At 29.9% G+C, this 12042-nt stretch overlaps 2 protein-coding genes across 2 annotated transcripts in view; one reads left to right on the plus strand and one right to left on the minus strand.

Moving 5' to 3' along the window:
• LOC144840715 (PAS domain-containing serine/threonine-protein kinase-like) overlaps nt 1-7235 on the minus strand; it is a 29404-nt gene extending 22169 nt beyond the window's left edge. Inside the window, exons 1-2 of the mRNA XM_078696686.1 lie at nt 7224-7235; nt 6052-6145 (exon numbers count right to left, since the gene is read on the minus strand). Of these exons, the coding sequence (XP_078552812.1) occupies nt 6052-6054 (3 nt within the window). The 5' untranslated portion in view covers nt 6055-6145; nt 7224-7235. The remainder of the gene's footprint in view (nt 1-6051; nt 6146-7223) is intronic.
• Nucleotides 7236-8543: 1308 nt separating this feature from the next.
• Nucleotides 8544-12042, plus strand: part of LOC144841075 (uncharacterized) — a 40080-nt gene continuing 36581 nt past the window's right edge. Inside the window, exons 1-2 of the mRNA XM_078697256.1 lie at nt 8544-9237; nt 9916-9994. The gene's annotated coding sequence lies outside the window, so the exon portion shown is untranslated. The remainder of the gene's footprint in view (nt 9238-9915; nt 9995-12042) is intronic.

Genomic DNA, 12042 nt, shown 5'->3' on the forward strand with positions numbered 1-12042 from the left:
CGGATAACCAATTATTGAGTTAATGTATTGGGATGGGTTTGAGATTAGGCGCAAGACATAATAGGTACCATTAGCATACAGTATTTACTTAAATAGGGTACTAAAACCTAGTGGTAATTAAAGCAAAGAGAGAGCTCGTTGAAGAAAAGAGAATTGCATAGGCTGCTCTTTGAAAGCTATTACTGAAGAGCTGTATTGAACGTAAAGAGAATATCAATTAGATTTTCTTATCTCCTAAAGATATTAATGATGATGACTAATGGTTATTTATTCTGATTGCTATTATGAAGGCAATGACATCAACAGGAGACTGCAGTGTTGGTATGGAGAGATATGGGCTTTCTTGTCAAAAAGGAATGGATGGTCACTGTGGGTCATACAGGATGGTCACTGTGGGTCATACAGGATAGTCACTGTGGGTTATACAGGATGGTCACTGTGAGTTATATAGGATGGTCACTGTGGGTTATATAGGATGGTCACTGTGGGTCATACGGGATGGGTCACTGTGGGTCATACAGGAGCAGAGATGGGATGCCTTTTCTAAAGCATTGCATCAATGAAATACAGAAATGTGCCTAGCACATTACAGCTCTCGCTTTTAAATTGTTTTGTTCTAATTGTTAGATCTACAGTACAGTATAGAATTACTGTTTGGACACCACATTATAAACTGTTCTGTGTTCAAAAAACAAGGGAAATATGTTCTACTTTAACACTACTGTATGAAGAATCTTTATTCTGGGGTCACTACTATTCTGGAATAACCTGATATTCTGGAATAACCTGATATTCTGGGGTCACTCCAATTCTGGGTCCCACCTATATTGGGTCCCATTAGGGTTCAACTGTAAGCTAGCTCAAAGGCATCTAGCTGTTTATCATTAGATCTCAATTCAAATTTACAGTATTCCTCCTATTCCTTTAAACAAATGTTAAAAGACAAAACAGGCAGCATCAAAATGTATGCTAATTTTCCATCCATCAATCAATCAATCAATCCAATTACAGTACAATATATAGGGTGCCAATTCAAGCAGCATTGCATTGCAACCAACAGTAATAAATAGACATATATCAACCCTCTTGTGAATATCAGAATAATGAATAAATTACTAAAATAAGTAGGAAATGAGGTAAAATCAATATTTATGTGTTTCTAATGAATACGCTATTATTTTCATTTGAAGCATTAATTTCTCACAAACTTGAACAATTACTGTGCATGAGATTACATTAATACATTTTTAATACATTCTTAGCCTAATTTAAATTGCAAAGATTAAATGAAAAAAAGCCAGCATTACTAATACCACATCAACATTTCTGAAATCCAAATTAGGTTTATAATTTCAAAAGAGTAAAAAAATAATAAAGAATAATCACATCAATCAATTATAATAAAAAAAGGAATACTCTAATAATGAAAAATAAGTATATGACAAATGAAAATTGATTTATTAAGATTCATTGAATTAAAATGTAATTTGCCCAAGGGGACTACTTAAAAAATTTGACGAAGAATAGCAGTCTAATGAATAATTTAAAGAATATAATGGGTCTGCTTCTAATTCAAAACTCCAAACAATGGTAGTCTTTGAAACTGGTTTTAGTAATTTGTCTATCAAAGACGTGAGCATTGCAGGTTATTTTGACTCAAAAAATAAAGCTGGTTTCTCATTTGGTAACTTTTTATGGTTGGTTATACTTCATATTCATTATTATACCACTGAGACTTGAGTAGTCATTCAGAGGCGTTCTGAGGCTGCGATTACGTTACGAATAAATGCTCGACAGAAACCAGATCAAGAAACAAATTAATTGGGCTTTTTTTTTGTTTTTCTTTAAAGGACCCCTCAAAGTGTGGATGGGATCAAGTGTGGATGGGATAACATTTGAATGGGGAATTAGTTTTGAAGGGTAACGTTTTGATTGAGTATAAGTTTGATGGGATAACGTTTGGATGGGTAGCTTGGATGGGGTGCTGTTTAGATGGGGTAAACTTTAGAAATTTTGTATGGGAAAGTTTGGATCGGTACAAGTTTTCATTGGGTGATGATTGGGATAAAGTTTAAATGGGTGTGATTATTGGGGTAATGTTTGAATGGCAGTCCCATGACAATTAGGAAAATTTAATATTTAGACAGCTGTTTTAACCATGGCAGGTTTTTTTTAAACTAAACACCAGGCTTAGTAAACAACAACAAAGCTTAGTAAACAAAACAAAATATTTGGCTAGATGTGAAATTAACTATTTATTTTGTAATTGTCAGGAGTCGGTAATTAAAATAATGTCATGTGGATTTGTTTTATTTTAAAAATATGTTATTAACAAAAAAGAGAGTATCATAAACATTTAACTAATAACAACTATCTAACTGGAGAAGGATAAATAATTACTATCTCGATAGATCTGTATATACAGTACATTAGTAGATTTATCTAAAAACACACAAAAACAGGATTTATTAGATTTGTGTCACTAAACGACAATATTTTACAAGAATTCTATATCAGTAATCAAATACCTTGTGGGCTAGCTATATCTACAGCATTAGCCCAACGGTCTATATTGAGAACAAGTTATTAACCTTACATTAAGTTAATACTACTACTGTACTTCCAATATATGGTTGCCAAGTTAGTTACAGAATTGAATATTACTACTGTAAATCTAAATAATTATTAAAATAAAAATGCAGAAAACTTACATAAAAATTCAACTTGGCCTTAGTGTCCATGCTGAGGCCGACAGCAGCCAGTGTATCAGTAATCGCTACTAACAAGCAATACTAGAAATCAGACAGTTACTACAATCCATGCGTCTCGCATTGCTCACAATTATTTATGTATTCTCAGATGAATAAATCTCATCAACGTAAAGGAACAGCACGTTGCTAATTATTTCCTATGTCAATAAATAACCGGCATAATATCCACAAGGAAAATCAATAAGTATGGATATTAAAGAAAATAGTAAATCCTACAGGATGCATAAATTAATCTTTTATAAATTAATATTTGCAAAAGTGTTTATATATTCTTTTTAAATGCAACATTATTAAACGTTTTATCTTGATTTTATATTATTTATAAGTTAAATCAATATTCTATCTAGAAGTAGAAGTACTGTACTTTTCATAAACTGTATTTGTCATTTTTATCTTAATTTTTATTTTTTTAAATACCAATCAAAATATTAATTTCAATACATTAATATGTTAAAATGTTTTACTAGTACTACAGATTAATTCTTGTTTGTTTACACATTAGGAAAGTTTGTTATCTCACATGGAAGTGGATTAAAACTGGAACAAAACTACAACTTTGGTTAGCAAAAAGTATGCATTTGTTATTTTATATTTGTACATATTTTATATTTGAATGAACTTGTAAATTGAATATTATACTTTGTTATACGTTTTATATTATAAATAATGTAAATTTTGTGCAATTCAGATTATTCTGCAATGCCACTTATATTTTTAATAAACGTGAATTGAATTTGTTATTTTTTTATTTGTACATATTTTATATTTGAATGAACTTTTAAATTGAATTTTTGGATTTTGTTATACTTTATTAAAGCATAACAAATTTAAATCTGTAATTAGCATGTTCATATCTACCAGAGGCTATCTTGCATTCACATGATTAATGATTTTAATTTCACTCAAGAATAAATCAATCAATTTGCATTTTATTTTTAATACCACTAGTTTCACGAATCATTAGAAAAAAACAATGGACCAGAAGGAGACAGATTGCATTAATTGTAATCCCCATTTTTAATTTGTGGAGAAAAATAGTCCCTCCTCAACAAATAATTAAATAAAATTGAATCCAAGATGTGAAATTAAGAATTTTTTATGTGAACAAATTTGATGAAGGTCCGATGTTTTGGAGCCATTTCAAGGAACCATTTTCAAGAACATACTGTAAATAAAAATAATCAAAGATATTGGCCAATTAAAAAATACAATAAAAGTCACTGAAATTTGCTGATCAAATAGGTTTTTAATTTTTTTTAAAATTTGTTTCAAAAGCATGCAACAAAGAAAAATGTGAGACAATTAAAAATGTTTATGGAAACGAATAGAAAATATCAGTCAGAAGAGTGAATGAGATGAAATAAAACATATTTAGGAACAAGTTAGTTGATCATATAAGATGAATGGGAAAATAATAAAATATTTAGCTGAGCTTTTAAACGTTAAAAAGTGCAAGTAAATAAAACCAAGAGATTATGATTCTGATTACAAGTGTACTATAACTAGCTATAAAAAATCAAACTTTAGAGTGGGTAAGCTAACTCATCCCATTCCAGGGTGGTTCTCAAATGTATTGTAAAAACTTCCCAGTACAATTTTGGCCATTTGGATACCTCATCATTATGCATCATATTCTTACAGTACAGTATGTACTGTAGATTACATGCAATAGCAGTATATACTGGATAAAAACGTCGCGAACAAACATAAACTCTCTCTTTAATAAAATTATGATTGACACTAGAAAGCAATCACACATTCTAATGTAATTTCAAAGCATCTGTGTAAACTTGCCAGGTATAGTTGCTATGGTTACAATACACACTAAATTGATGAAATGCATTTCCTACTGTGAATTACAAATGTTACCAGGGCCGTCTGTTTTCTGCAAATTACTTTGATAAATACATCAATATCACTAAAAATATGCTAATTAAATTCGGCCTTTGACCTTAAAAAATTCAGTTGTCTGGTTTTTGGGTTGTAAATATTTAAGGATGTTATTTCTGATCATTTTTTACTAAAATGTCCCATTAGACTGAATATGAATGCATGCCTTCTGAACATTTTGAGACTAAAATTGACTTGGTGCGACCAGTGGTTGAAGAATGTTGACAACAAAGGAGTTTAGTCCGACTAAAAATAGGTTAAGAGAATTACAAAACGCGCATCAATCTTCACATTCGAAACATAATAATAAAAATGTGTCAGAGAAAAAAATTTGTTAATTACTATTAATGTAAATTATCATAAATTTAAAATATATCGTTCAAACAAACTACTAGTATTAGCAGTAGTATATTATAGTACTCACAGAGGTCAGGTGGTACAGGTACATATGAAAATCATTGAAAAATTGTGTGCGTTTGCTCCTCATATCATGCACACATGGGATGTCATTGTCAGAATGAGCGGAATTGTAATGGGAAGGTTTTAAACTAAATTTGAAAATCATTCGCCATTTTGAATGTAGTATCATAATGAAAATGGTGTAGGCCTATAATGAACTTTACCACACATGAATGTATTTGTCTGTAATTAATATTTTAATGGCAAGTAAAAGTTGTGTTTAATATTAGCATTTCGCAAAATAATATCGACTGCAATATTAAATTGCATATCAATCAATATGACAGTCCACATTGGTTTTTCATTTTAATTTGTAGTGTCATGTTCACTCATGCATTCAATTGTCAATTAATAATAAATGTATACTGTACTTCCAATAGTCACAAAAAAAACAAACAAAAGATGTAGTGTATATTATTAATAATTTATTTGAAATTCAGATTTGAATCAATGACAACAGTATAAAAAAAACATAAATTTAAAGGAAAATAAAAAGAAAAGGTAAAATAAAATAAAAATGGATATATTTAAGTCAAATCATAGGCCATTTCACAATTATTCTAAAAGTAAAAAATATTACAATTAGTTTTACTCTTCTACACTATTATGGAGATAAAACATCTATTGAAACAAAATAAAAAAATATAGGTTATTGCAGTACAAAAATTGTAGTTTAACTGCTGAATTGCATTAGAATAATTTTGACATGATAACCTAAGTATCCACTTCAACTGTACAGCTGATTGAGACCAAGTCCAAAGTGGTGTTTATTATGACGACACCAACAGTCCTCGCTCCAATCATACTACTGTACTCAACTCTTCAGTGAAATTAAAACACAATCTTTTCTTAAGTAAACAATCAAGCTCTTGGTGAGATAATAATATAATCTGTGAGTGGTTTCCTATAATAATTTTCATAATAAACTCACCATTGAGGCGCTTAATTGAGATGATGCTGTTGGGTAAGTGCACGGCTTAATGGGAGAGCCAAAGTCCCACGATGTTTGCCTTGGTAAGGCTTCACTAAAGAAAACAATACATTTTAATACAAATTAATTATTAATAAACATTAAACAATACAGCCGACTTTACCAAAACCAGACTACTACCTTCTTCTTCCAGAAACAGATTTTTAACTGTTAAAAATTAAACTGGCAGACTTTTCAGAAAACTAAATACTGTAAATAGGTAGGAAAGCTAAGGGGTTTGTATAGGGAGAGGTACAAATATAGACGATCTAGGCTAGTATTATTAATTTCTAGGCTATTATAGTAACTTATAGAGATTCAACATCTGAAGTTTTTTAGTAAAAAGTGTAGGTTTGATAACTGTAGGCCTACAGTATACAGTACTAGGGTAGGCCTTGTACTACTGTACAGTACCTTCTACGCACTTCATTGACCTAAATATGTCCAAATGAATAAAATTTAGGTCTCTACTATTAGGCCTACTGTGTAGGTGCGAAAATACAGTAGCCTAGCCCTAGGCCCTACTATAGGCTAGGCATATTTTTTTCATAACAAAATAAAAAGTCATGTTTTTTTGTGAAATATAAACAGAACAGACAGGTCAGAGATGACACTGACAGAGATTGAAAATACTGTATGGCGAGAATTTTTATTTTTAATTCAATTGTCAATTAAAAAGATGAAAAAAAAAAGATTAAACTTTTTCGATGTCTTTATTTAGAATTAAAGCTTACTACTAGGCCTAGCCTACTAGCCAGGCTATATAGGCCTATCAAATTTAGCTAGAGGTAGTACTAGCCAGATTTAGGCCTAGCTGCCATTGTCCAGGTGCACCGACCTAGCTAGGCCTCTAGTTAGTCCTAGCGAATACCCGTCCTAGCTAGTAGTACTCCTAGGCCTACACTAGCCGTAGCGCCGCGGCTACTTGGATTGTTGGGCCGAACTAACAAACCTGGCCCTGGGGAGAACGAGGTTTAATATTTACTTTAGGTAGCTCAGAAGAAACTAAATAAATCTGTCAATAAACAACAGTTATAAAATTGGATCATAGCGTATTAAAATATATATTTAAATGTCATAATGGCATAAACAACAATCATACAAACAAATAAATATACGAAAAATCAACAAACCTTTTTAATTCTTCCGCCATCTTTCGCGGTTGATAGCAACGGTTTGGAAACCGCCCTCATATCTTTGATATAATGTCATGAGGGCAGCACACAAACATTATACAAGTAAAATGAAAGTTAAAACATAAATAAAACTTTTTTTTTTCTTTTACGAATAGTTTAACATAGGCATTAAAGGTATTAAATATATATAACAGTTATAAAAGGTATAAATAAATTTAAAAACATACATCAACAGTGTGTATACCTGATAAAATCGTTCAATCACCACGAATGTGTGTGACATGTTAGACAGAAGTATAATAATAAATATTAGCAATATTCTAATATGCTTATGCCTACAAACAAATCGGTACTCACAAACTTTCACTCTTGTTTCCGATAATATAATAATAATATCCCCGATTGTTCTCAATTGCCTGCGGGACTTGACTCCCACTGTTATAAACTTCACTAATTATTGATGAATTCAATTATGGACAATCATGACTAGGCCTATAATTAATGTTTTTAGTACATTTCATTATGCCTTATAGACTGATGGAGTAGGCCTAGTACCGTGTACATACATCTTGTTGTTCTATCCTTTCCATGATGTTAACAAATACAATGTTTATACTGGATACAGATCATCGTTAATACATAACAAACATTTTATGTGACAAAAAGAATAATGTGATGTGCGTGCCCATATATGGATCTATCACACCATATTTTGTCAGTTAGGTTTCTTACCATATTATTTGATTTTTTTTATATATATTATTATTTAATTTAATTATTGTTTTTGTTTTTATATGTCTATATTTAGTACACAACTTATTATTTATTTGTTATTCAATTTGCCATATACGATACAAAGAAAGGGACAAAACGAAATATAAAAGGCAAGGGAAGACCAAACAGGTGCTAAACACCTATGCTATAGTCTGGAAGTGTGAATTTCATTCTTCCCTGACATTATCCCCTTCTTGTCTTATTTACGATGTCCGGAAATGATGACGTCAGTATAAACACTCGGCCAATAAGAAACGAAGTTGCAGAGTTATGTCATACTTCGGGTTCATAAGGGAATTCCCCTTTTTCTTTTTAGAAACATTATTATCACTTTAATCGTTTATCCAATTACAGATATAATAAAATAAAGCATTGCAAAAATAGATGTGGTTGAAGTCTACATACTTGCCCGGATGTAGCGCGGTCGATAACATTAAATACTATATGTCCATTCATAACTGAATGCGACTCATTATATGACGTTCTACATATAAAACAAAACCGCATTGTTAGGGAAAATCCCCGTATCATTTTTCTAGAGAATGCACGCCTTTCTTGTTCAGAGAAATAATACGTGTATATAATTGGTTTCTATAGACAAATCATTTTAGCTACAGTAATCATGAATGGGTGACTATCCGTACCATAAGGTGGTCTGGTTTTACGTGAAAACAGAAGAAAACCTACTGCAGAATTGTGAGATTTTAAGCGGTTTTTAGTCTCCACTCTGAATTATTTTTGGTTGATGGATTTTAAATGATGGGCAATTTATAATTACAAAAGAAGAAATAAGATATCTTTCTGGATTGTTGATCACGTAGTTTTTATCTGGTTAATTGAAAATCGGATTGGAAATAATTTTTAAAACTTAATGGAATCATGGACGGATTGGCCAACAAAGACGTTGGATATACAACAACGATTGTGTGGGAAGACTCTTTGGCTGTGAGATAAAGAATTTTATTAAAATATGGATTAACTGAGAAATTAAAAAAAATCTGGAACAAGAAGACGATGTGGAGTGGAGAAGGGTGAGGTATAAACCTGTCCGGAAATTGGGAGGCGAAAGAAAGTGTAAAATAAAATATGTCATAAACAAAGAATGCTATACTAACCAGCGTCTTGAACCCTTCACCAGAAGAAAACTAAAATAAACCGTAATAACAACCTATTGATCTCATCCGAAGGACGATGTTTAATGTGTGTTTTATACTGATTATTTTTAATATCTGATCAGGTAAGTAAATCCGGTTTGAAGCCTGGTTTTGTTCATTTTCATTGTATTATAACTTATACAGTACATGCAATTTTAATTTACTAATAGTTAAATTTTAAAATAAAAAAATATTGTGTTGAATAAAATCTAATTATCCAACCAATGAAAATAAAGACGGTGATAAAAAAATACATTGAAATCATCCTAATAAAACAATAATTTTATAGTATATCATATTATACTATATAAATAAACATTTTCACGAGTAGACCACTTGAAAAATGTAAATGTAATAGCTTCATCGTTCACTTATTCCAAACCGTCATAAATGTTAAATATTTTTCATAATTTAGGCCTATATTAAAGAAACAAAATAGTAATAATTATTAAACAATTAGGCCTATTTAATTTAAAATGAGTTGATAAAATAGTAATATTAATTTTCGAATGATATTGCAAAAAGCATAATGATAAAGCAGGAGTATTATCCTCGGATTGATAAACAATATATTAGGTCTAAAGCTCTGTCTACACTATCATGTGACAAACAAATGTGATGTGCCCATATATGGACATGATGGTTTCATATCACTAGCATATTTGGGACTATCACCACACTATTTTGAGAGTGTAGACAGAGCTTTAAAGCTAATGTATGACATGTAAAAGTAAGAAGAGTTTGTTTCATTTTTTTTACAGATCATGAATGCCATTATGAGACAAGATAACATACTGTATTAACGGTATACTGCAACGAATATGAACAGTCACATAAAAGGTATAAACGTACACATTAAATATGAAAATCTACGTATCGCGGACTTACATTGTATATGGTACTTTGTTATATGAAACAGTAAAATAAAAAAAAGTGTAATTTCACTTTGAAAAATACACGCGAGTATTACTCGAATTGTAGAAAACAAGTTGTTGCAGCTCCATACATCCTATAAGTTGTATATCATAAATGGTTTTAATAATCATTATCATTATATTATATTATATTCAAGCGATTTCATTTATTTAAAATTATTATTCATGTCAACATTTTCATTCAATCATTCTTAAAAATCACAAAACATTTTTAAAATGCAAAACAAAACAGAAAAACAAGATTACGGGAATTTAAAGAGACAAGGAAAGAAAATGAGCTTTCATGTTTGTTTTTGTACAATCAATTTATAAATTACCTATTTTCACCAAAAAAATGAAGTTCTCATTAGAAGAAATAAGCAATAGAAGTCATGGCCTATCTCATTCATTCATTCAACTTTATTCACATAATAATCTATAGTTTTTTGTCTTTAGTCCTCTTGTTAGAATTTAAAATAAATCAAATAAATAAGTTAGCACGTTTTCTGGTTTATTTACCGTATAAATAAATGAATGTAATAATGTCTTAATTAGAACAATCAACAGCGTTGTTAAATAGTAAAAATTGTGCTATAATGGTGTAAGTCTGATGCTTAATTTCTAAGAAAACATTTATTTTTGTTACATACAGAATGGATGAAGAAATGAATGAATATAAGTCTACAAAATATTTATAAATATAATTTAATTTTGACAGCTGCAGAGGGGATATGGCTAATATTTCATTAAAATATAGTTTTATAGGCCTATAGGATATGGCCATAACATATTATACAGTAGTTGTGCTTACTGTGTTATTATTTAATGTTGCCATTGTTACATTCAAATACTTTTAATATTCGTTGAAAAATGTTAAACGTTATTCTTTTGCCATTTATTTATTTTCTTACTTCTCTTATTTTGTATAATTAATTATGAAAAGTTCATTGAAAAACATAAACATGTTAGTAATTTATTGAAACAATTTTTATATGGTAACAATGCCTTATGTGAACATTTGTTTTATCTTTAAAAAAAAATATGAATAATTTGTGTTTTTTTTGTAGGCGATTTATTTTTTAAAAAGTTCTTTTAAAATAAAACAAAAAAATTCTGAACAGTAGAGGACAATATTTAATGGTTAAAGAGTGTATAGACATTTCATTATTTTTTAAATTTGTAATCATAGTAAACGAGTTTCGTACAACAGTCGTTTATATTATTTTGTAGAAAGTTTACACAAGCCTAATAGGCCTATGGCCTTTCCTTGACCGTCTCTTACAAATGGTTAGGCGGGCTAAGAAGACACTTAGCTATAACTTAGCCAATGGAATTGAAAATAATTATGATAGGCCTTATCATGCTAAATAAATTCTTAATAATTAATTGCATCGCTAATTTCTTGTACTAAGCCTATATTTTACCATTACATGGTTTCCGATTCTTTCTCGCATGTTTAACCTGATGTTTGTCCCCAGACAGTCAAAATTGTCACACGCTAGCTTGTTGTGACATACATTACATACAATGTCATTGAACCCAGCACGTTTTACCGATACAACTTTCGTGATCGAAAAGTTAAAAAATCGTTTCTAATTTATAACAATTACGAAATATACAAAAACGAAAAATTGTATAAATACTATATATATTTATTCATCTTCCTTGTTCTAACTTGTTTGTTTATTGAATAATAATATTTAGGCCTACATTGTATGCAAATGGCATGATACAACGGCACACCTTGACGTAAGACTCGTACACGCATTTGTATAATTAAAATCGAATATATTGTTTATAGAAATGTAAATAAATGGACAAAAAAATAGAATTGTATTATAAATTTAAAATATTTATTTTAATATTACTGTACTGTAAAAAGTCTTTTTATCGTTGATTTAAATTATTTAAAAAAAATACAAATTATATAACGTAACCTAACTGTTTGTTCCCGTTCTCGTTGATTTGTTTTGT

This window comes from Antedon bifida, chromosome 4 (genome assembly GCF_963402885.1).
Source record: "Antedon bifida chromosome 4, ecAntBifi1.1, whole genome shotgun sequence".
Classification (NCBI taxonomy): Eukaryota; Metazoa; Echinodermata; class Crinoidea; order Comatulida; family Antedonidae; genus Antedon; species Antedon bifida.